This window comes from Sarcophilus harrisii, chromosome 3 (genome assembly GCF_902635505.1).
Source record: "Sarcophilus harrisii chromosome 3, mSarHar1.11, whole genome shotgun sequence".
Lineage (NCBI taxonomy): Eukaryota > Metazoa > Chordata > Mammalia > Dasyuromorphia > Dasyuridae > Sarcophilus > Sarcophilus harrisii.
This window is the reverse complement of record NC_045428.1, coordinates 200470529-200497718: the sequence shown is the minus strand read 5'-3', so window position 1 is coordinate 200497718 and position 27190 is coordinate 200470529. Positions and strand designations below refer to the sequence as shown.

Sequence of the window (27190 nt, the reverse complement as noted above, 5' to 3'; positions counted from 1 at the left end):
GACTTCAAAAGATATTTTCAACATTGGAAGAGGTGAATATTACTTCTCATTTTAATTGTTAATCTGTAAACTAGAAATATATGTATATGTGTGTAAATGCAGATGCATATATGAACTCACAAAAGAAATTGATATTATAATAGAATGAAAACTAATGAGGGAAAAAAATCTCCAGTGAAAATTCGTGGAAAGAATAGCAAAAGGGAAATAAGAATTCTAATAATCTCTTAAATGTTGTGGTAGGAGAAAATGTTTTTAGTCTATAATGACTCTGAAAAAAGTTCATACTATTAATAGCTACTCTCGGTAGAACATTTTGAAAAACGTTAGTGAAGTCAGCAATGCTTTTTTGTTCCCCACAGGGAGAGTACAACGTGATGCTCTTTCTTTTCATAATTTTAACTAAAACTACTGGACCGATGTCAGGCTGATCTCTGTTTCTTTGATGTCCAGCTTTCCTCCAGTGAACACGTTGCATCCCACTTAGAAAAAACAACTAAAAATGGTAGGTTCAAACTCTTGTTTCCTTGGAAGAAAGAAAATGTTTTGGTAAATGTCTTGTTCAATGTTTTGTAATTTGGTTGAGTGTTGTGTTAAATTGCTTGTCTGTGATTTATTCTTTTTTTTTTGTTTTAATCCAAGATCAAAAAAGAGAGAACAATTGCTTATTTTACATTTTTGCTAGAATGAATGTAAATTAAACTTCAGAATAGAATTTTGACTAGGAGAAATAATTCTTATGAATGCATGTTCTCTTCCTCTTGTTTTTAACCCTTCAGCTCTTAAAAAATCGGTTTAATCTGATACCTGGCATCTCTGTGTGTGGCATTTCATGTATGGCATCTCTAAACATTTTCTGCTTATGTGTATAAATACTAGAGTGTCTCAAAAGTCTCAGTGCAGTTGTAAACTTTTATTTTACAGTTCTGCACACCCATACATGCATATATTTCATTTTAATATAGTTTTAATAGCTTTAAATTACACAAAAACTTTTGTGATATAATGTGTGACAAACCAAACACACACATAAACATGTATATACATACATAAATACATATATCTACAGATATTCACAGGAATGTATAGATGAAATAATTTTAATGTAAATATATACTTTAATAGCTATATATATTTAATAGTTCAAAATTGGATTAAAACTTTTGGGATACCAGGACAAACATTGTGTGTGTATATATATACACAATGCAGGTCAAGGATGGCAAAAACAAAAAACAAAAAATGGCATGATCTTTATTTCATCTTTTTTTTTTTTTATCATGCTGCAAGTCAAATGTTTGAACATGTTTTTGTTATCTATAATTAGATATATATCAGAGCATATAGAAAACATATTCTGATTTGTAAACAGGAATTCATGTTTTATAGATATTGGTCAATGCTCCATTTTACTCTAAAAAAGAGAGTCCCGAAGGTGTTTTGTTGTTGTTGTTGTTTGCTGAGGCCATGGAGTTAAGTGACTTGCCCAGGGTCACACAGCTAGGAAGTGTTAAGTGTCTAAGACCAGATTTAAACCCAGGCCCTTCTGACTTCAGAGCTGGTGTTCTATCCATTGCACCACCTGGCTACCTCATTGTAGATATTGAAAGAATACCTAATTTATATCTCAAAAAAGAAAACTGCTAACATAACTTCTTTATAAATCCAAGTGCTTTATGCAGTATTTCATTTAATTCTCACAATAACACTGTGAGAAAGTTAATGTATTATATTCTGAGGTGCTAAGAAGTTGAATGACCTTCCTAAGGCCATTCAGATAGCAAAAGAATGAAATATGAACCTACGTGTTCTGTCTATAATCCTCCCTTCTTTCCTTGCTTCCTTCCTTCTAGTCTTCCTTCCCTCCTTCCCTCCTCCTTCCATCCACTCTTCCCTCCCTCCCTCCCCCTTCCATCCACTCTTCCCTCCCCCCTCCTCTTTTCATCCACTCTTCCATCCATCCTTCCTTCCTTTCTTCCTTCTTTCCTTATCTCCCTCCCTCTCTCCCTTTTTCCTTCTCTCCTTTCCTTCCTTCTTCTTTTCTTCCTCCTTCCCTCCCTTCCTTCTGTTCTTCCTTCCTAGCATCTTAAGTTCAAATTGAGCTTCCACACATTTTACTAACTTTGTTACCCTGGACATCACTCTGCCTCAGCTTCCTTAACTGTAAAATGGAATTAATGGTATCTGCTTCTCAGAGTTGTTGTGAAGATCAAATAAGAAAATATTACACAAAATCTGGGCATGCTGAATATCTGAATGTGTGTGTTGAGTGAGAGAAGTGAACAATTTTGCACTTTATCAGTACTGCAAATAAGTGGAGATGCAATTCTTGTCCTAGAGAATAAAATCTATTTAAAATTGGCACTATAAAAATGAATATTTAAAAATTATATGAAGTGGGGAATATTTAATGAAATAAATATAATTTGAAAAAAAGACAATATTACACAGTACTTTGCATGTACCAACACAAATATTAATAAATACTTGCTTCTTCCCATCTTTCTCTTTTTGCTTTCTTCTTTCCTTGCCTTCCCATTCTTTCCTCCCTACTTTTCTCTCCTCCTTTCTTTAATTTTGATAATTTTTCCAACACATATAAAGATCCCCAGTATATTCTGATGGAAGTCCTTCCAAATAGTTAAGCAAAACAGGATAAAAGAATGATTTTGACCATTAGTTTTGCATTCTAATACTTTAGCAGTTTTTATCTGTTAAAATAAAGAATGTGTAGATGACTGAGTTCCAGGATTATTGGTAATACCAGTGTCAACTAATGACACTAAATTTTGTTGTCATTAAAAATTACAGAGTTGTAATCAATCAACAATCATATTAAGCATTTAGTTACAATGGTACATGTTAATTATTTGATTCTACTTTGTTCACTCTACAGAGTAGAGGTGATATATCATCTCATACAAGGAACTGGTCTGAATCATCTCATTGTTGAAAAGAGACATGTCCATTATAGTTGATCATCATATAATTTTGTTTTTGCTGTGTATAATGTTCTCTTGGTTCTATTCACTTCACTTAACATTAGTTCTGTAAGTCTCTCCAGGCTTTTCTGAAATCATCATCCTGATCATTTCTTGTAGAACAATAATAATCCATAACATTCATATACCATAACTTATTTAGCCATTCCCATATTACTATGAAGTTTTCATTTTCCCTGTTCCTTATGTAACATCCCACTGCATTCATGAGTACCTGCATGTTTTTCAGCTATTAGCTAGTATTGGGCCTCTTAGATAGCTTGAAAAGTTGTCCACACTCTTGCACCATTGGATTTTCTTTATTAAAGAGCCTACTTTGTGCCAGACTAAAAACAGTAAGATAAAAACATAATAGTCCAGGTCTGGAAGGAGCTTATATTCACTAGCATTAAACTGATAAATAAATTCAAAGTATATATAAGAATGCAAAATAATTTCAAGCTGGGGAGAGCATTTTAGTTTTTAAGGGCTTTACATTATAGAGAAGGTAGCCATATAAAGAGTTCATTTTTCTTATTAAATAGAACCCTTAGCAAATTCCTTCTGAAGCCATGCTTGGAAAAGCAGATGTTTAAAGCTGAGGTTGCAAACAATGGAGGGATGTGAGTGCAGACCTTGGGCAGAATCCCAGGGGGTCCTGAAACAGTCCAAGTTAGGATCAAATATTTCAGCTTACAGCCAAGTATCATACTTAATGATGAACTTTCTAGCTCCTGATGTGGGCCAGTTATGGATGTTTATCAGACATGACCTGACTTTTATTGGTAATTGGTAAAGGTTGAACTCTTTACATAGTTTTATATATCATAGTGCATATGATTTGGGAGCAGGTGTTATTGATGAGCAAACTTTATACATATAAATGGCACATTAATAAAAACTATATTTGTAATTTGAAGAGAATTACAGCTAAATAGAACGCATTCTGGAGAATCAAAGAATGTATTAACTTGACTAAGAACTCCAAGAACTTAGGCTCATATCCCTACTTCTGATGCTTAACTGGGAAAGTCATTTAATTGTATTGAGCTTCGATTTCCTCCCCTAAAAAATAAGGATTTTCAACCAGAAGACCATGGAGGTCCCTTCTAACTCTAGTTCTATAAATCTATAAAAACAAAGAAGTAACAAGAAAGACAAAAAACTAGACTAAAGCCTTATGCTTTTTCTAATTTGAGGCATGACCTAGACCACTTAACCTCATTTCACTTGGGCCATCTGTTAACTAGATTATCGCTCAGAAAAAAATTTCAAATTACTTCCTTTGCATCTATAGATCTGAGGAACCCATACTTGTGAAACTTTGCTAATAAACAATAGGGGCTTGATGATGTCTCTGTGAAATTATAAACAAAATAAATAAATGTGTGGCTTATAGTTGAGATCATTAATTTCCTTTCTTCCTTTCCTTCCTTCCTTCCTTTTCCCTCTCTCTCCCTCTTTGTTCCTTTCTTCTTTCCTTCCTTCCTTCCTTGTTTTCTTTTTCTTTCTTTCTTTCTTTTCTTCCTCCCTCCCTTCCTCCCTTCCCTCTTTCTTTGTTTGTTTGTTTGTTTCTTTCTTTCTTTCTTTCCTTTCTCCCTCCCTCCCTCCCTAGCAGCAGAAATTATAGACACGTACCACCATGATCAGTAAGAGTATTAATTTCTTTTTTTGCATCTTTTTAAAATTTCATTTTAATAGTATATTATTTTTCCAATTACATGTAAAGAAGGTTTTCAAGATTCATTTTTGGAAATTTTTGAGTTCCAATTTTTTTCTCTCTCCTTTACCTTCCCCCTCTCCACACTAGCAAGCAATCTCATATAGTGTAAATGTATACATTCACTTTTAACATATTTCCATATGAGTCATGTTGGGAAAGAAAAATCAGAACAAAAGGGGAAAACCACGAGAAAGAAAATAAAAAAAGGAAAAAGATGAAAATAGTATGCTCTGATCCACATTCAGTCTCCATAGTCCTTTCTTTAAATTTAGATGGCATTTTCCTCTAAAGTTTTTGGAAATGTCTTGGATCAACGAATTGCTAAGAAAAGCCAAGTCCATCATAGTTGACCATCACAAAATTTTGCTGTTGCTATATATATTGTTTTCCTGATTCTAATCATTTCATTCAGCATCAGTTTGTAAAATTCTTGCCAGAATTTTTTTGAAATCAGTCTGTTCATTGTTTCCTATAGGACAATAGTGTTCCATTATATTATTCAGCCATTCCACAATTGATGACCATCCATTCCATTGCCAATTTTTTGCTACCACAAAAAGAACTATGAGCATTAGTTCCTTTTTTTTGACAATAGCTTTTTATTTTTTAAATATATGCAAAGATAGTTTTCAACATTCATCCTGCAAAACTATGTATACAAATTTTTTTTCCTTCCCCCTCCCCTTACTCTAGAGAGCAAGTAATCCAATATAGATTGAACATGTGCAATTTATCTAAACATATTTCCACATTTATCATATTGCACAAAAAAAATAAAATCAAAAAGGAAAAAATGAGAAAGAAGGGGGGAAAAAGCAAGCAAACAATAACAAAAAAAAAAAAAAAACATGAAAATGCTATATTGTGATCCACACTCAGTCCTCACAGTTCTCTCTCTGGGTGCAGATAGCTCTCTTCATCACAAGATCATTGGAACTGGTCTGAATCATCTCATTGTTGAAAAGAGACATGTCCATTATAGTTGATCATCATATAATTTTGATTTTGCTGTGTATAATGTTCTCTTGGTTCTATTCACTTCACTTAACATTAGTTCTGTAAGTCTCTCCAGGCCTTTCTGAAATCATCATCCTGATCATTTCTTATAGAACAATAATAATCCATAACATTCATATACCATAACTTATTTAGCCATTCCCCAGCTGATGGACATCCACTCAGTTTTCAGTCCCTTGCCACTACAAAAAGGGCTGCCACAAACATTTTTGTACATGTGGGTCTTTTCCCTTTTTTATGATCTCTTTGGAATACAGGTCCAGTAGAGACACTTATGGATCAAAGGATTATGCTCAGTTTGATAGCTCTTTGAACATAATTCCAAATTGAAGAGCATTAATTTCTAAAGAGCAAAGTAACCTAGTAAAAAGCGCTAGCTCTGGAGTCAGAATATGTGGATTTTAATCCTGGATCTGTACTAAATCTATGATATTTGTCAAATCACTTTCCCCTCCAAAAATCCTCAATTTCCTAATCTGTTAAATAACTAATTGGCATAGATAACATATAAGGTCCCCTTTGGCTCACCATGGAGATAAGTATTGCCCTAGGAAATATATTTATTTACTGTGTAATATCCTGTCCCAGTTTGGTTTGTTTACATAATAGAAAGGGGGTTCACACTAAAGTTTCCTGACTGAGTATTAATGATCCCCACCTGCTCAGACTTTCACCTGAATTATATCTAAGATTTTTTTATTTTTTTATTTTTTTTTTTTACTACTTTAATTAGGAAAACAGTATGGAGTATGCAAAAAATATTTAGATTCTGACAATATGCCACTGTGGGCAAAATGCTTGCCACAGGATATAGTACAAGATACCTCCTAATTTACAGAGAATAAATTTTTGAAATAATATCTAGCATTTATAAAGTACTTAATATGTGTTAACTCATTTGATCCTTACAAAACTTTTACAAAATCTTACCAAAAAAAAAATTCTAGGAGAAAAGTACATTATTATTATTAATACTTTATTATCCACATTTTCTAGACGAGGAATTTGAGGCAGACTGCAGATAAGACACTTGCTCAGGGTCACTAAAATACTGGCTGAGGTAAGATTCAAATGCAGGCCTCCCTGACTTTGATCCAGCTCTCTAGTCACTGAAATCACCCACCACTCTCATTACCACCTCAACTGCCTAATGTCTTCAGAACAGATAAATCCATGAGTACTTGATAACAAAATTCTAACAAAAAAAAGTGTTAATTTCTCTCCTAAGATTACATTTTTTAAAAAATGCACTTTCAGTTCTGATTCTTGGGAAGAAACCCTTGACTAAGTGCTAATTCACCTCAATGAAACATTTATTTATGTTCAAAGTGCTATGCTAGATTGGAATTGTCTGTAATAAGCTTCTGCTGATCATAGAGAGGGCAAGAGGACCAAGAGATGATCTAGGATTCTCTGTCCCTAAAATTTCTGTTGTTTTCCTTGGAAACAAAATAGTAAAATCACCCACAAAGAAATTACCCTGCTTCCCCAATTTTGTTCCCTTCCTTTCATGTAGGAGGACCCAACCACATTAGCTTTCAAGGTTTGGTTTCAAAGTTTTTTCCTGCTGGACAATAAGATAACTGTTCTAAAAAATAAATTGTGATATAATAATAGGGCAAAGCACTTAATTAAAGAGAGAAGGTTATTAGTATTTAAAGAAAGATTTGCTAGATAAGCCAGTGTAGAAAAAGTAGAAATTTTTCTAACCCTGCTTCTGATTCTCAAGTCAGTCTGACTTCTTCTGAATAGTTGAAAAGCTAGAGCAAATCAAGGTGGTTAAAATATCATTAATATGTAATGTAAAAATCGTTTCACAACTTTAATCTACATTTTTTAGAATAAAATCTCTAAATAGAAAAAAAAAATCTGTCTAAAAATCTCTCAGAAAATAAAACAACTGATAAATTGTAATATAATATCAAGGAAATTTAACAAACATTTATCAAATACCTTCTGTGGAACCAACACTATACTAGGTACTATGGACACAAAGACAAAAACCAAAATACCCTGCCCTCAAGAGGCTTATATTCAATGATAGGGGAAACATGGACATAAAAAATTGAATACAATATACAAAATAATTTCCAGAAAGACGTTTTCAAAAACTAGGGGTGTTAGGGATAGGATTCCTGTCAGATCCAGCACTTGGGCTGAGTTTTGAAGTAAATTATGTTTTTCATTATTATTATTATTAATAGCTAGCATTTACATAGTACCTACTATGTGACAGGCTCTGGGTTATATATTTTAACAGATGTCATTTCATTTAATCTTCATACAAAACCCAAGAGGTAGATGATATAAACTTAAACCATTTTATAAATGATCTATTTTATAGTTGAAGTAGACAAAGATTAAATGAATACCCCAAAATCACATAGCATACATTTGTATATTTGAACTCAGTCCTTCTTGAGCACTAGGATCAATGCTCTAACCACTGTATCACCTAGGTGCTATGAGGTAGAGATAAAAAGGAAGTGTATTGCTGTGCCAGTATGGAGACAGGCGATGGGTATAGAGCAAAGAGATCATGTTAGCTAGAATGTACAATGTGGAATAATATATAATAAATATGAAGGGAGGCTGGGTCAGATTGTGAAGAGCTTTAAAAGTGATATGGGAGTTTGGAAAGACTTACATGAACTGATGCTCACTCAGCAGTGAAGTGAGCAAAACCAGGAAAACATTGTACACAGTAACAGCAAAATGATCAGCTGTGGTGAACTTGTGATTCAAGTCAATTCCAACAGACTTAGGATGGAAAATGCCATTCATGTGGAGAGAATTCATAGGGATCAAAGCATAGTATTTTCATCTTTTTTTGTTTGCTTGTTTGCTTTTTATTTCTTGTGGCTTTTTCTTTTTTTTTTGTCTGATTTTTCTCACACAAATCATAAATGTGGAAATGTTTAAAATATAAAAATCTATATCAGGTTGCTTGCTGTCTTTTCTAGAAGAAAAAATTTGAAACACAAAATATCGTAAAACTGAATGCTGAAAGCTATCTATATATTTGGAAAAATAAAATACTATTGAGGGGGGAAAATCATAGGACATATCAAATAAGCAATTTCACATCAAGACCAGAATTTATGGGAAGATTTGCCCCACCTCTTACAAGTAGAAACTCTGTATGCTTAGAATCTATCTTGGGATGCTCAGAATCTCAAGATAAGGAAAGGACAGTGTGGATAAAGGGACTGGAAATTGTAAGCCTATGATCCTATGAATAAGCCTTTGCTTGAAGTTCTCTAACAGAGGGGAACCCACTGTCTCTCAAGTAGTCAATCTTTTTTTTTCCAGTTTGTTTTCCTTTTGTGTGTGTTTTGGAGGCAATTGGGTTAAATTACTTGCCTGTTGGTGGGTCACAAAGCTAGTAGGTACCTGAGATCAAATCTGAACTCCAGGGGTGATGCTCTACCCTCTGTACCAAATAGCTGTTCCTTTGTTAGTTTCCTCTGGCTTTTGCAAATAAGCCTAAATTTGCTTTTTTTATTTTCTCTTAAATGCTCCTAGTCTACCTCTCCAGAACCACACAGAAAAAAAACTAATTTCTTCTGAACATAATAGTCTTTTAAATACTCGAAGACACTTTAACCCTACTCATAAAGTTTCCCAAGGCCAAACACCTCCTCCTCCCCACACACACACACTTTCTACTGATTCTGTGGCACAATATCAATCCCCTCATCTATCTGCATATATTAGTTTTTTAATATTTTTCCTAAGATGAAGTGACCAATAACCATATGAAAAAAAAATGATTCCAAATCACTAATGAATAATATACCAATTAAGACAACTTGAAGATTTTTACCTCCAAAACATCAAATTGGCAAAGATGATTTAAAAAAATAGTAAACAAAAGGGTTGAGAGAAAACAGGCATACTAATATTCTGCAAATTGGTACAATCATCTGGAAAAAAACCTGGCATTATATAAATGACATCACTAAATTATTGATATCTTTTGTTCCAGCAAACTTGTTTCTGGGCATATGCCCTAGGGAGGTCAATGACAGAAAGAAACTTCTGTGTTATAAAATAATTGAAGTAGCACTTTTCATGCTAGTTAACAGACACAATACACACACAATTGATTCTTCCATCAAATAAGAAATAGCTAAACAAACTGTGGCATACAGAGGTAAGAAAATATTATTTTAATTAATTAATATTATTAATATAATTATCTTTATTGGTATAAAGAATTTAAAGGAACACAAAAAGGAATAATAACAAAAAAGTACACAGCAATGTACACAATGACTATAATTATAATGAAAACAACACTGAATAACAGCTGAACTCAGATTAATTATGAAAAACAATCTTAGTGTCAGAGATCAGAGAATGAAACACATTTCCTTCATCTCAGAAGAGAGGTGGAGCACTATAGGTATTAGATTTTATGCTTTTATTACACCATCAAACACAGTTGTTTTATCAGTCAGTTGTGCATAATTTGAGTATGTATGTGTGTGAAAGGAAGGTTTAATGTGTGTGCATGGAGGGGGAAGGGGAAGGATACCCAGAAATTACTATGATATAAGAAAAGTGTTTGGGGCGAGCCACATGTGTGTCTATCAATCAGCCAAAAAGCATTTATAAAGTACTTAGCAACTCCTCTCAGAGTGAGTTAAGTGGAGTAAATGTGATTTGATCACCTCATTACCTCCCTCTTTAGACCTGTTTTACCCAGAAACTCTGAGGGTCTTCCTCATCCAGATTGAGATATGAATTCATATATAAATATATATACATATCATCCTGATTTATATTTGGCCACTGGACCCAGACCGGCTCTAGAGAAGAAATGATGCAGATCCCTCCCTCCCTCAAATCCAATTCACTTGCATGTCCTTTCATCTCTGTCACAGTCCTCTTTGAGAACAAGAGCAATGGACAAAGAAACCCCTCCCTTTTAAGATAGTAGATCAATGTATATATATATATATATATATATTATATATATACATGCACATACATACATACATACATATACATATATGTGTGTATGTGTGTGTATGTATATATATATATATTTTTTTTTTTTTTAGCCTGAAGTAACAAGTATTCATAAATGTCTATGTGCCAGACTCTGCTTTAAGTACTAGAACACAAAGAGCAAGCTGCCTGTCACATTGGTGTTGACACACAACACAGCTTATCAAACTATATCTTTTTCACAAGAATTGTTTGATAGACGTATTTCCTCCATCCTATGCAGAATTTTAAAAATCTAAATATAGGACTTTGCATTTTTTTGCAATCTATTCAATTTCATCCTATTATGTTTGGTCCCAAGTTCTAGTCCATTGAAACCTTTTGGATCCTGACTCTGCCTCACTCTGAGAAGGATTCTGCTCTCTCTTCCTACTCAGAAATTCTGTCCATGGAGTAGCTGCTAATGTCAGTGAAAGCTCTGCACTCAGGAGATGTAAAGAATCTAGTCAATGAGGTAGGAATAAAAATCAGATTCAGAGTTTCTTTTTTTTAAGGGAAAATAAACAACTAAATAAAATTTTGAGTTCATAGGCTTATTACTGAGAAATTATTTACATGATCATAAATTATGATTTAGAAGGAACCTTAGGAACTCTCCTAAAATATTTTAGTCTAAAGAAAAGCTTTGAAATGAAAATGATGAATTATGTACTTTATGATATATATATATATATATATATATATATATATATATATGGTATATATATAATATATACACACATTTTTTGGAGGCAATTGGGGCTAAGTGATTTGTCCAGAATCACACAGGTAGTAAATGTCTGAGATTGGATTTGAACTCAGGTCCTCCTGACTCAGGGACATGTTCTATGTGCTGCACCACATACCTGCTGCCCTCTCATATACATTTTTGTTGTTGTTAAACAAGCTGTACTTAGAGACATTCACAGTTTTGCATAGAATTCTTTTTTTTCTATTGCTTTATATGTGGAAATATTCATTTTCCAGTGTCTAAGTAGTAAATTTAAAAATGCATCAAACATCCAAGTCTCTCAAACTGCCCATATGCCAAACATAAACTTATCCTATTTTTATATTTGTGAGTATATTAATATAAACAATACCCAAAACAAAAAGAAAACCACAAAAAAACAAAAAACTAGACATTAAAATTGGAGACCAGGAAACATCACTTTGCAAGGGAATATAAGTTAACAATAAGCAGGCCTTTCACTTCCACAAATACCCATCTTGTAGATAAATATGTAACACAACATAGTGATGACTGGGCTAAGTGACTCTACAATAGGCACTTTCATTTTCTGCTTTCCCAGAATGAAAAGATTCAGGGCTTAAGTGTAAGGAGAGAAACACCTGTGCATTCAAAGGGAGTGATCCCATTTTCAACATAATTAACTTTCTAATTGAGCATCCAAATTTAGTCAGTGTATTTGCATGAAAATTTAACTATGATTCATTACCAAAACCTTTCCCATGTAATGGTGTGTTCTTTTCTTACAAATTAAATTACCACAAGATGAATGTCATTTGGCAATTATTGAGAAAACATGCATCATTTGTACTAGAGGAAAAAGAAGAAAAAAAGGAAAAGAAAAAAAAAGCATCTCATAGTTGATTTACCTCCCAAAAGTAAATTAAAACTAAGTGTCTCAAAATTGATTTAACCCCAAAAAGTAAATTAAAGCTAAGATAAAGGTGGGGAGAAGTATTTCAAAGTTGATTTACCCAAAAAAAGCAAATTAAAACTTAAGAGTTTGGGACATATCTAAAGTAGGTGAAGAATCAGATGGCTTGAAATGAAAAAGGACAGAATATCCAGAGATAGAAATCCCCAGTGGAATAGAGGGAAAAGTTTATATTCTTAAGCCCATTCCAAAAATATCTCCTTAGAGACAAATGCTAAATCCTCAAATATATTCTTTTTAAAAAGCAATAAAATTTGAAAAAGGATCTCTAAGTCTAAAGAATCTTTTTTAAAAATTGTTCTTTTCCTCTTACTGTTGGTACTGAATTGAATTGACCTCTTTACCTCTTTCATGCTTTTTAGAGAGATTTTCTTCGGATACTAACCTTGAAACACTAATTTTTCAGCATGGCTTCTGATACAATGCTATACTCTTAGGCTTATCACATTCCTAAGGCCATCTTGGTTTAGGCTAAGACATTTGGGCACAGGCCAAGACCAACAAACTCAATGAAAATCAATAAAAATATAAAATTTTATTTAGCAGAGCAGTTATATTGCCCCAAGGGAATTATATTAAAACCAATAAAATTTATTAAATATTGATTATGTGTTGTTGTTTGTCCTTCTTTCCCCAAGAGTTCCAAGACTGGAAGTGGAGGTGATGCCATGACATGCAAATAAATTGGATTTAAATGAGGGAGGGCTGATCAAGGTCACCTGCCTCACTTTTCCTACCAGAGCCATCTGGGTCCAATAGCCAGATATAGATCAGGAAGACTGGAGATGGTGCTGAATGCCGTGGGAGTCCTTGGCCTTTTTAAGGCCAGATTTTCAATAGTCTGACTTCTCAGTTTGACTAAGGCTGGACCCTTAGGGAAGGAAGGAAGGAAGGAAGGAAAGAAGGAAGAAAGGAAGGAAGGAAGGAAGGAAGGGAGGGAGGGAGGGAGGGAGAGAGGAAGGATTTTTCAGATTATTAGTTCCCCCAGTCCTCTCAGGTGGGAACTTTGCCTTATATTTCATGAGGAAAAAAAAAATGAGTATTTTCATCAAAAGTTTCTATCATTCTTCTCATCTAAAAGTTCCCTAATGTCTCAAGCCACTGTTTCTGCCTTCTTCTCTGTCTCATATGATGAAGATCCAATACCAGCACCTTTTCAAGCTCAATTTGAGGATGAAATGAGGTGCGTACTTACAACACTGAACAAAGAGATTTATTTTTCCTTAACAAAGCAAGGACATGCCACAAGGATACAGGGGCTTTTAGTTTCTCTGGATATGACCCCCCCTCATTTCCATCTGGAAACTGTCTGATCAGTAAGTTTTCAAGGTATAAAGAGGCCCTGACTGTACAAAGTTGGGGCTTTTTACATCCTCAAACCAGTAAGCTTAATCAGGAAAGGTAAGGTTAATTCTGTCAGGGAAGCTTTGTCAGGAAAACAATGGTTCTGATTTCATTTCATTCCGTCTTCTCTAAGAGATTGCCCTCTCTAGCACCTTAAGTCTCACTTATCTTGAATCTCTCTTTGTCTACTGACTGCTATAAACTGCCTATAAACACACCCATATCTCTTTTATCCTCAAAAATTATCAGTTGTTTTGTATATCCCACTAGTCCAATATTTTCCCTCTTTTTTGTAGCTAAACTTGAGAAGTTTTTCTACCATAGATGATTCCAGTTTCTTTCCTCTTAATCTCTTTACCCTTTATTGAATTCAAGTCATGTCCAGTAGTCATGTGGGATATCTTACAGGGCTGTCTTGGTCTCTCTCCTCTTCTCCCTCTACCAACTGCTAAATAGATATTTCAAATTGGATGTCCTATAGACATCTATAAAAAAAAATTTAATTCATGGAATAAAAAAGTATTTCCCTAACAGCATAATTTTTTAGATGATTGCACGTGAAATTGTTAATCTAGTATATACAACTTCCTATTCCTCTTAAATATATGTTTATTATGTAAATTTTTTTTACTTTTTTTTTTCTTTTGTTCTCTTCCTCCCAAAGATGGCTATACACACACACACACACACACACACACACACACACACAAACACATGCATATATATATATATATATATATATGTAAAGTCATTCTATATATACTTCTATTTATCAGTTCTTTCTAGTACCTTTTTTAATATGGCATTTGCAGTTAATTTGGGTATTTATAATAGTCATATAATATAATATAAATATAATAGTCAAAATAACATTAATTTAAAAGTTGTTTTTAAAACAACATTGTTAATACCATATAAAATATTCCCTTGGTTCTACTCATTTTGCTTTTCATTATTTTGTGCATGTCTATCCATGTTCTTTTAAGATCATTGAATTCATCATTTCTTATATAGTATTCTATCATAATCTTATACTATTTGTTTAGACATTTCCCAATTGACAGGCATTTCCACAATTTCCAGTTCTTTGCCACCACAAAGAAAGCTGCAAGAAATATTTTAGAATATATAGGTTCTTTTCTTTTTCTTCTAATCATTTTTGGAAATAGAGCTACTTGTGGTATTTGTAGGGAAAAGAACAGTTTAGTAACTCTTTAGACATAATTTAAGATTACTCTATAAAACGTTTGAATCAATTCATACCAGCAAGTATTACCTCAATTTTTCCCCATCCCTTCCAAAATCTGTCATTTTCTCCTTTTTTATACAAATAAAAACTAGATTCAAATAAATGGAGAAAAATTACCTGTTTATGAGTAGGCAAGACCAAAATTACAGGAAAACTGTAAATATCTTTTTGTTTGTTTATTTGTTTTTGCTGAGGCAATTGAGGTTAAGAGTGTCTTGCCCAGGGTCACACATACCTGTAAACATTTTAAACTCAAACTGGAGTTCATAATTTTTTCTCCAAAACCTTTCCCTCTTCCTAACTTCTCTATTACTGTCAAAGACACCATCAGTGTCCCATTCACTCAGGATTGAAACCTAAATGTCATCCTCAACCTTCTCTCACCCTTATAACCAATCTGGTGCCAAATCTGTTGATTTTACTTTTGTTCCATCTCTTGTACAGACCCCTTTCTTTTCTCTAATAATCTGATATAGGCTTTCATCATCCTATTGCAATGGTCCCATTTCAGTCACTATCCCAGACTAAATAGTCTGTTGGATGTTTCCTGACCCTAAGTCTACATCTGACCACATTTCCTCCCTTCCTTCTTCCTCAATTAGCTCCAGGGGTTCCCTCCCTGCTCTAAAATTAATTATAAAATTCTTTGGCATCCACACATCTTCAAAAACTGCCCCTCTATCCCTTTTCCAGTTTTCTCACATCTTAGGCTCACTTACATACTCTGCAATCTAATGTCACTGTCCTTGCTGCTTCTTCATTTTTGTTGTTATCGTTCAGTCATGTCTGATTCTTCATGACCCCATTTGAGGTTTTCTTGGCAAAGATACCAGAGTAGTTAGCCTCCTCCAACTCCTTTTACAGATGAGGAAACTGAGGCAAATAGAATTAAGGGACTTGCCCAGAGTCAAGCAGCTAGCAAGTGTCTGAGGCCAAATTTGAACTCAAGAAGAACTCATCTTGAGTTCAGACTGGAGTTCTGACTCCAGGCCCTGCATTCTATCCACTGTACCACTTAGCTGTCCTGGAATCTTTCTAGAAGTTCTTTAACAAGTTTTCTTTTTGAAGGTCTTCTTTCCTTTTATTGGGAAAATATCCCTTTCTCTTAATGATTAAGTCTTCTCGTTGAGTAACTTCCCTGGACCATTGAAGTCCTCCCTTTTTCTCACAGCATTATATCCAGCCTGGATCAAGTCATTCTTTCCATTTCTTATTTTCTTAATTGAATTTTGTTTTATTTTACTCACTGTCCCTACTTCTACTAGACTGAATACCATATTCAATCAGTTGTCAAGAATACTCCATCAATATAAATAACTTGAAACCCCAAAACACATTTCTAAATTCATATTTGTAAAAAAAAAAAAATTGTCTGTGACAAAACAAAGGTAACTGAATACACATAATTGGGATAGGAAACACTATTATTATTATTGGTTGGTTGGTTGTTATCCTTTGTTCTCGAAGTGAACCAAAATGATATCATTATGTTAGCTAATCAGACCCATATGAGCTCAGAATGCTCTGACACAAGTCAGACATGAATAGTCCCTATGAACATTTAGGGTAGTTTCTCTAACTTCATGCATTTTGCCTTTCTTCTGGGCTAAGTCAATTCTACTTTGTGCACTAATCTCATCAGGGAACAAGAAAGATGTTGAGGATGAATGGTTGATCTATATTCTGATTCTGTTTAGGTAGACATATTTGGAAGGTAATGGTGAGTTTTCTCTGGACACTTAAATAAGCAAAAGGTTCCCTTTTACTTCTAGGACAAATTGCAAATACCACAACATCAAATGCAACATGGCTCTCATGACTTTGTGCATCAGGGACAGCTAAGTGGCACAGTGAATGGAGCACTGGTCTTGGATCAGGAAAATCTGGGTTTATATCCAGGCTAACACTTACTAATTGTGTGTCCCTTGGCAAATCATTTAACCCCATTTGTCTCAGTTCTTTATCTGTAAGATACAGTGGAGAAGGAAATGGCAAGCCATTCCAGTAGTCTTTGCCCAGAAAACTCTATGGAATCATGAAGAGTCAAAGAATAAGGTAGCTTATTGACCAAAAAACAACCTTGCTGGTCACATATTCCCATTTTATGTTATATTATTCATATTACTATTGATATATTAATATTATATAGCATTTACTATTATTATTGTTATTTATATTACATTACTCCCATTTCATATTATTACCATTTTTATACTCTCTATTCCATCTCCTACCTCTGGCTTTCCCTATTTTTGAAATGCAGTCCCTCTCAACTTTCCTTCATAGAATCCCTAGTTTTGTCTAACTGGCTAATTTCAGTCATTTAGAACAAGAGAAATTAATCAAACCAAAAAGCTTGGGTAACCACAACTTTTCCCTTTCCAGATACTACTTGGAAAATCATGAGATTAAATCACAAAATAGAACTCTGAACCAATTTCAAGTCAGGGAGAGCCCTGGGAAAAGTCAATTTTGTTTTCATCAAGCTTCCTTAGCTTCTTGTCTGATTTCTGTTTCTTCCCCAGAGGATACATAGAGCTCTTGGTCTACCTCTATTTACTTAGATTTTTTTTATCCATTCTAGTACACTCCTCCTTAAGGCATTTCCTTGGATCTTTCTTTTACTTCATTCCTAATCAGTAATGATTAGTAATGATTGCCTGTCTCATTTTCTGCTATATAAACTAACTTCTTGGAAAACATCTGATAAACTAATCCAAGCCAATTATTAACTACTGAAAACTGCTCAATACATTCCTCCATCCAGAGATAACATATTAACTTAAGGCATGGGACTTGGTACTCACATAGAATAGTGGAAAGAAGAATGGGCTTATGTGTAAGAAGTCTGAGATAGCAAGTTGTATGTAAAAGATTTTCAATTTCATGTACAAACAACTTTTTGTTACATCATGTTGTGAAAGTAATAGTTTCATAAATTTAAAAAATGATTTTAAATTTTTTAATTTTTAATATTAAAATAAAATCTTAATAATAAAAGTTAAATATTTAATTAAAATTCAATTTTAAAAAGTAATCTAGGTTTCAATTTCATCTCATTAGAAGCAGTTGTGTTACAGTAAAAAGGGGATTCTTTCCAAAATTATAGAACCTTGGTTTAAGTCCTCCCTCTGAAATTTCCTGTTGTATGATTTAATTGAAAGGCTTTTACCTCAATAGGTTTTGATTTCCTGATCTGTAAAATGGAAGGTTTTTTTTTATTTCATTCATTCATGTATTTATTTAATATTTTCCCCAGTTACATTCAAAACAAAAAAACTTTTTCACAATTTTTTTTTAAAATTTTTGAGTTCCAAGTTCTCATCCCCACCCACAATTATGAAATCACATATGAAGTTATGTAAAACATTTCTATAAAAGTCAAGTTGTGAAAGAAAACAGATCTCCCATCATCATGAAAATAAAAGCCCTCAAGAAAAATTAAGTTAAAAAGAGAGAGAAAAATAGAGAATGCTTCAATCTGTATTCAGACATAATCAGTTCCTTCTCTGAGAATGGATAGGATTTTCATCAAAAGTCCTCTAGAGTAGGCATGAATACTGCTGAGAATAATGTCGTTTATAGTTGGTCATCCCAAAACATTGCTATTACATTGTATACAGTACATTTCACTTTGATTTCATGGAGCACTTTTCAGATGTTTTTGTTTGTTTGTTTGTTTGTTTGTTTCTGAGAGCATCCTTCTTATCATTTCCCATAGGATAATAATATTCTATCACAAGCAATTCATGGGCAGCCCCTCAATTTCTAATTTTGTTTTGCCTTAAAAAGAGAGCATAGGTTATTTTCCTATTTTTAAAAACCTCTTTGGTAGTCATGCTTAGTAATGGTGATGTTAAGTCAAAGAATATGAAGAATTTATAGCCCTTTGGACAAAGGTCTATCTTTTGATCATCTATCAACTAGGGCATGGCTCTTACTTTTTTTTTTTTTTTTTTTTTTTTTTTTAGCTGAGGCAATTGGGGCTAAGTGACTTGCCCAAGATTATACAGCCAGGAAATGTGAACTATCTGAGGCCAGATTTGAACTCAGGTCTTCCTGACTTCAGGGCTGCTACTCTATCCACTGTGCCACCTAGCTGCCCCATGGCTCTTACTTTTTATAAATTTGACTCAACTCTCTGTTTGAGAAATAGGTGTATCAGAGAATTCAAAATTCTTTTTACAATCACTCTTGCTAACTGTATTTCCCCCCATTTCTTCTCTCTCTCCTTTTACCCTGTTTTCAAAAGTGCTTTGGTACTGATCACTCCCTCCCTCGATATTCCCTTTCTTTTATCACCCTCCTCTCCTTCCCATGTCCCGTTCCCTTCCTATTTTCCTGCAGGATAAGATAGATTTCTATATCCCTATTGAGTATGTATATTCCTATTTGAGCCAGTTCTGCTGAGAGTAAGGTCACTTATTCACCCTCTCCTCTTTTTCCCTTCCACTGTAAAAGCTTTTTCTTGCCCTTTTTTTTTAATGACAAATAATTTGCATCATTCCACTTCTCCCTTTCCCTTCCTCTCATTATATCCCTCTCTCACCCCTTAATTTCATCATTTTTTTAAAAAAGATAAAATGGAAGATTTTGATAAGATGCCCTGAGATCTGCACTGGATCAATGATCACATTATTCCCTATAATTATTATAACTAAGATATATATAAAGCTTATTAAGTGCCAGACACTGTGTTAATGCACTTTATAATTATTAACCAGTTTAATCTCACAACCACCCTGGGAGATAAGTGCTACTATTCATTTACAGATAAGAAAAATGAAGCATATGAGTGGCCAGGGTCACAGAGCTAGTGAGCATCTGAGATTTTGAACACCTAACATCAGGATGGGTACTCTATTCACTGCACCATCTAGCAGCATGTTTTATTCTCCTTTATACACATTGTGAATAAAGGGATAATGACATAAAGTAAGTACTGTTTCATTTTTTTCTAGATACGTGATCCTGCAGTGAGAAGCAAAAGAGCATAGTTGATAGAGGGCCACCTTTGTGTAAAAAAGACCAGAATTGAAACACTGCCTCTAACACATACGAAATAAATGATTATTGGGAATCATTTAACCTCTCAGTGCCCTACCAGGGCTTCTCAAAGTTTTTTCATTCACAATCACTTTTCATCTAAGAAATTTTTACATGATCCTAAATATGTAGGTATATAAAATAGGCATATAAATCAAACATTTACTGATAATATCACTATCTGCACATTCAGTTACCAGATCTCTTATGGGTTCACAACCCACAGGTTAAGAAGCTGGGCTCAAAGCAACTAAGACTGCAAATTATAGAGGAATTATTGATTTACATTGATGAAAGAAAACTATATATCTTAGGATCATAGATTTGGTAACAAAAGTATCCATTTCTGGAGACTCCAGTACTAATGTATCCTCCTAAAAAAACTAAAGAAATGAAATGCTAATAAAAGAATTTCAAGTTAAACAAGGTTACAATTAATAAGAATAATGAATGCTATGAATAGGTCATGTCATTTGAGTTTACATTTTTTGAAGATATGTGTGTGTGCATACACATAAAATAATATGATAATGGGTTCTAATCAATGGAAATATGTAATAAAAATTCAAATATTGCCATCACTTCACCCTGATCATTAATTGTGCTAATAGGGATCTAGCTGTATAAATAATAAACTAGCGATGTAACTAGAATTATACAATAATATTATTTAAGATTATCCACTTGCAAGGCCTGACTTAAGCAACATTATATATTTATTAAATGCTACTATATATCAGGCACTGTGTTAAGCTCTGAAAATACAAAAAAGAGATGAAAGATAGTACCCATTATAAGATGAATGAGGGAGGCAACATGCAAAAATACATATATACAAAAGAAGCTATATTCAGGATAAACAGGAATAATTAACAGTGAAGGCACTGGAATTAAAAGGAATTGGGAAAGACTTCTTGTATGAGATGGGATTTTAGTTCAGACTTAAAAGGAAATGAGTGAAGCCAGAAGGCAGAGATGAGGGGGGAACCAGAAGGAGAATATTCCAAGAATGGGAGACGGTCAGAGAAAATGCCTGATATAATGTCTTGTTTATGGAACAGCTAAAAAAAAACCAGTGTCACTGGATCAAAGAGTTTGTGGCAGGGAGAAAGGTTGGAAAGGTAGGAGGGCCTAGGTTATAAAGGGCTTTGAATGCCAAACAAAATTTTATATTCAATCCTAAAAGTGAAAAGAAGTCCTTAGAGCAGTGGTTCTCAAACTTTTGTTTTCAGTATCTTTATGCTATTAAAAATTATTGAAGATCTCTCCAAAGCATTTTTGTTTATCTGGGTTGTATTTATAGACATTTAGCATATTGAAAATAAAAACTATTTTTGAATTTGTAGACCCTCTAAAAGGGTTTCAGAGATCCCCAGGATTCTCTAGACCACACTTTAAGAACCACTGCTAGAGTTTATTGACATATTATGACACAGTTAGATCTGTCTTTTCACTTTAGTGAAAATCACTTTAGTGGCTGAATGTAAGTTTGATCAGGATGGGGAGAAACTTGGGGTAGGTGGACCTATCAGTTATTGTAATAATAAGATTTGGATTTTAAAGGACTACACTAAAGTGATGGTAGAATCAGAAGGGAGAAGGGAGAAGAGATATTGCAAAGGTGAAATCAACAGGTCTTGGCAAAAGATTGGATATAGATAGGGTGAGACATGGTGAAGAACTTGGGATTCTTCTGTATGAGAGCCTATGGGATTAGGCAGATGATGTTGTCCTCTTCAAGTAATATGGAAGGTAGAAGGTGAAGATGGTTTAGGGGAAAGAAAATGAATTCCATTTTGTACATATTAAATTTAAGATGTCTACCAGATAACAGTGGGAGTGAGATTGTAGTGAGTCTCTCAAGAGTAAGATAGGTAGATTTGAGAATCATCAGCATAGAAATGGTAATTAAATCCATAGGATTAGATGAGATCACTAAGTGAAGCAGTATAAAAGAAGAAGAAGAAAAAAAGACCCAGAACAGAACCCTGAAGGATAGCTATCGTTAGAAGAAATAATGTAGAGGAGGAACCAGTAAAGGAGACAGAGAAGGAGCAATCAGAAAACAAAAAGATAGCAATAAGGAGAACCAGGAAAGAATGATTTCCCAAAAACCTAGAGAGAAGAGAGTATCAAGAAAATCAGAATGATCAATGTTTTTAAAAATGTGAATGTACCCTCATTCTGAAGGCTCAAAGCATTTCAGAATGAGAACCATTTGGTTAAAATTTTTATCAAAAAAATGGCTGTAACAAATAGAAATTAATTTCACATCTCTCTAGAATTTGTACACAATCCGTTCTTTATTAGCTCTCTTTTTCCGTTATTCTTTCAGGTGTTGCTCGTGCGGAAATTATATAGATCATTCCTTATTCTCTTTCACCTGTTTCTCTGGTGCAAACTTCCTGGAGCTAGATGGTTTCCTAAAACCTTGCCTTGTAACGTCACTCAGAACATTATGGAAGCCAGTGTAATGGTGAATTGCAGCGATAAACATCTCACAGAAATCCCAAAAGGAATTCCTTACAATACAACCAACCTGACTCTCACCATCAATCACATACCAAAAATTACCCCAAACTCCTTTGATGACTTGAAAAATCTGGTGGAAATTGATTTCCGATGCAATTGTATTCCTGTCCGACTAGGGCCAAAAGACCACATATGTCTCAAGAGGCCAAAAATCAGTTTTGGCAGCTTTAAAAATCTCACTAATTTGAAGTCACTGTACTTAGATGGAAACCAACTCACTGAAATACCTTTAGGCCTTCCTTCCAATTTGCAGTTACTGAGTCTTGAAGCAAATCACATCTTTTCCATCACCAAAGAGAACTTGACTGAGTTGGACAACCTAGAAATTCTCTATCTGGGCCAAAATTGTTATTACCGTAATCCTTGCAATGTTTCTTTTTTTATAGAAAAAGATGCCTTTCAGAGTCTGAGGAATTTAACAGTATTATCCCTAAAGGCTGACAATTTAACTACTGTTCCCACTACTTTACCATCCAGTTTAAGAGAGCTCTATCTTTATAACAATATTATCCAAAGCATTGAAAAGGATGATTTTCAAAACCTCAACCAATTAGAAATTCTTGACTTGAGTGGAAATTGCCCTCGTTGTTTCAACGTCCCATTTCCTTGTATCCCTTGTCCAAATAATAGTGCATTAAAGATCCATAACAATGCTTTTGATTCCTTAATAGAATTAAAATTTTTGCGTCTCCATAGTAATTCACTACAGAATATACCTAAGAGTTGGTTTAAAAACACCAAAAAACTTGAAGAACTTGATCTTTCCCAAAACTTCCTGGCCAAAGAAATTGGAGATGCCAAGTTTTTATATTCTCTTGCCAGTCTCATCATACTGGATTTGTCTTTCAATTATGAACCACAAATCTACCGTGCTTATTTGAATTTGTCAAAATCATTTGCTTCCCTGAAAAATCTGAAAATCTTGAGACTTAAAGGCTATGTCTTTAAGGAATTGAAAAGTAACAACCTCTTGTCCTTACAGAAGCTCTCAAATCTTGAAGTGTTAGATCTTGGCACTAACTTTATTAAAATTGCTGAACTGGGTGTGTTAAAAAAATTCCAAGCTCTGAAAAACATTGATCTTTCTGTTAATAAAATATCTCCTTCTGGAGAGCCAAGTCAAAATGGATTTTGCTCAATGTCCAGGACTTCTACAGAGTTCCATGTTTCCCAAGTATTTGAATCCATGCATTATTTCAGATATGATGAGTTTGCTCGAAGTTGCATGTTTAAAAGCAAAGAGAAACCTTCTCTCTCACTGATCAATAATGACTGTGAGTCATATGGAAAATCTTTAGATTTAAGCAGAAATAATATATTTTTTATCAATCCTAGTGATTTCCAGGACCTTTCTTTCCTGGAGTGTCTAAATCTATCAGGAAATAGCATTAGCCAAACTCTCAATGGCAGTGAATTTCACCCTTTGGTGAAACTGAAATACCTGGATTTCTCTAACAACAAACTTGATTTGCTTTATCCAACAGCTTTTCAGGAGTTGCAAGAGCTAGAAGTTCTAGATATTAGTGGTAATAGCCATTATTTTCTGTCAGAAGGGATCACTCATATGCTCAATTTCACCAAGAATCTCCCAGTTTTGAAGAAATTGATGATGAATGGGAATGATATCTCCACCTCCACCAGCACAAAAATGGAAAGTGAATCTTTAAGTATTCTGGAATTCCGAGGAAATCGTTTAGATATTTTATGGAGAGATGGAGATAACCGATATTTACAGTTCTTTAGGAATCTGAACAAGCTGGAGGAGTTAGATATTTCTGAAAATTCCCTCCATTTTTTGCCTCTTGGAGCATTTGAGGGCATGCCTCCCAATCTGAAGACTCTCTTCTTGTCCAAAAATAATTTTAAGTCTTTCACCTGGGACAACCTCATCTACCTTAAGAATCTGGAGACACTGGATCTCAGTCACAACCTTCTGACCAGCGTTCCTGAGGTATTAAGCAATTGTTCCAAAAGTCTCAAGAAATTGATACTGAATAATAACTACATCCGTCACTTGACAAAAAATTTTCTCCAAGATGCTTTTCAGTTGAGATATCTGGACCTTAGTTCAAATAAACTTCACGTCATTCAAAAATCCAGCTTCCCAGAAAATGTCCTTAACCAGCTTGATACGCTACTTTTACATGGCAACAACTTTATGTGCAACTGTGATGCTGTATGGTTGGTGTGGTGGATTAACCAAACAGAGGTCACTATTCCTTATTTGGCCACTGAAGTGACCTGTGCAGGACCAGGAGCACACAAAGGCCAGAGCTTGATTTCACTCAATTTATATACCTGTGAGTTAGATTTGACTAATTCGATTCTGTACACTATCTCAGTATTCATCATTCTTTGCCTGATGGTTGTTCCAGTCACAAACCATTTATATTACTGGGATGTATGGTACAGCTATCATTTCTGCAAAGCCAAATTAACGGGATATCAGCGCCTAGTTTCACCAGATTTTTGTTATGATGCTTTTATTATCTATGATACCAATGATCCAAAGGTGACAGAATGGGTTTTCCAAGAGCTGCTGGAAAACATTGAAAGCCAAGGAGAGAAACAATTCAATTTGTGTCTTGAAGAACGAGACTGGTTGCCAGGAAAACCAGTTTTGGAAAACCTTTCCCAGAGTATACAACTAAGCAAAAAAACAGTATTTGTGATGACTAATGCCTACGTCAAGTCAGGGAATTTTAAGACAGCATTTTACTTGTCACATCAAAGGCTCATAGATGAAAAATTAGATGTGATCATTTTGATATTTCTTGAAAAAGCTCTTCAGAGATCAAAGTACCTCCAACTCAGAAAAAGATTGTGTAAGAGGTCGGTCCTTGAGTGGCCCACTAATCCACAGGCTCACCCTTATTTCTGGCAATGTTTGAAAAATGCCATAGCCACAGACAATAACACAGTTTATAGTAAGGTGTTTAAAGAGACTCTCTAGCCCTTGTCTTCACAAACAGTAAAAAAGGTTATCAGTTTCACATGGGAAGTGAAGACATTGCCCCATTGCCAAATTACTCTCATTGTACCCAGAGTTGAGGTAAGATATGTTCCTAAGAACATATGAACATAAAATCATATGAACATAATGGCTTGAGAACTTCCAGGAAGGCACATGGTATCTAAGTGGATAAATAATATTTCCTGTTACTTTCAAATATTCCACCTCCAATTTCTTTACTTGTTAACTTATTTTCTTTTACTTCTTGGTTTTTTCCTGAAATTTTGGCTCTTCAGTAATACTTTATTTTCAAGTAGTTTTAATTCCTCAAGGTCTGTGAAAAAGAATACACTGATTTTGGTCAAAGGTCCTGAGTTAAAAATCCCATTTCTAATGGTTATCTATGTGATTGAGCAAATCTCTTATACCTCAGTTTCCTCATCTGTAAATTGAAGGGGTTGAACTAGATGATTTTTCAGTCTCTTTTCAGCTGTACCTCTATGATCCAATGACCCTAAGCAAAATATTCTGAGGAGGGAAGACTCAGAAAACCACAGTTTTATTCCTTCCACGACTATGACAATTGTGCTGTGAATCAAATTATATTGCTGACTTGCCACATACAAAGATTTTTAAGTTGCCCAATAATTGAGCCCACAGAGTTTAAATTATAGCTAGCATTAATATTGAAAAGAACTTTATAAATTACATCTCATTTTATCCTTACAACAGACAGGTGTTATTATCCCCTTGTACAGATGAGGATACTGTGACAAATAAAGGCTAAGAGACTTTTATTTATTAAAAACCTTTATTATATATAATCTTTATTTCTGTATGTGTCCAGGGTCATAAAGTCAATCAATCTATCAGTAAACTTTTATTAAATGTCTAATATGTGTCAGACACTGTGTAATTCACTGAGAGTGTCAAGCTGAATTTGAATTTGGGTTTTTTTGACTCTTGAATCTAGTGTTCTAACTATTGTGCCATGTGTCTACATGATACCAAAATAGTGAAACTCCAGAAATTCATTTCTTAAAAAAGAAGTTATCCAAAAAGTCATTTAGCCCTGAGTAATCAATCCACTTGGTTTAATCATTCCTTGATCAGTTGATTCTGCATTTTATAGCTCCCCTATCTATTTCATGCAGACATGGCCTCTGGACCCAAGAACTAAGTACCTGTTTTGTTTTTTTGTTTTTTTTTTCCTGTTTTCTTTTCCTTCATGATCTGATATAGAGTTTCATGGGAATATGATGAGCAAAAGTTCTATGCTAAATGGAAGCATCCCAAGCTAAAATGGAAAATTTTCTGACACTATTCAGCTATTTCTCAAAGTAATGTTCTTCATTTTTGATTAGTCTTTCTGTCAATTATTTTTTTATTTGGGCTGACATATACTGTACACATAGTAAACACTGCTTTCTCCAAAGAATTATTATCAATACTATTTTGATAATTAAAGTGGCACATCTGTGAGTACCAAGGATTCTGGCAAATGGAAATGGACTCTTTTAGCCTGCCAAACTTGAGTGTGTGTCTAAGGTCTTTGTTATAGGTAGAATACCAAGATGCTGAGCACATATTTTTTTTAATTTCAGTTCAAAACAACAGAAATCTAGTAACTTGTTAATGAGAAAATAAAAGAACATTTTAAATTTT

The 27190-nt window shown here is 34.0% G+C and overlaps 1 protein-coding gene across 1 annotated transcript; it reads left to right on the top strand.

The window, feature by feature from the left end:
* On the top strand, nt 1-27190 carry TLR7 (toll like receptor 7). Its single transcript, XM_023500331.2, has 3 exons — nt 1-32; nt 363-505; nt 22376-27190. The coding sequence occupies exons 2-3, from the start codon at nt 503-505 to the stop codon at nt 25523-25525; spliced, it is 3153 nt and encodes a 1050-aa protein (XP_023356099.1). The 5' UTR covers nt 1-32; nt 363-502; the 3' UTR covers nt 25526-27190.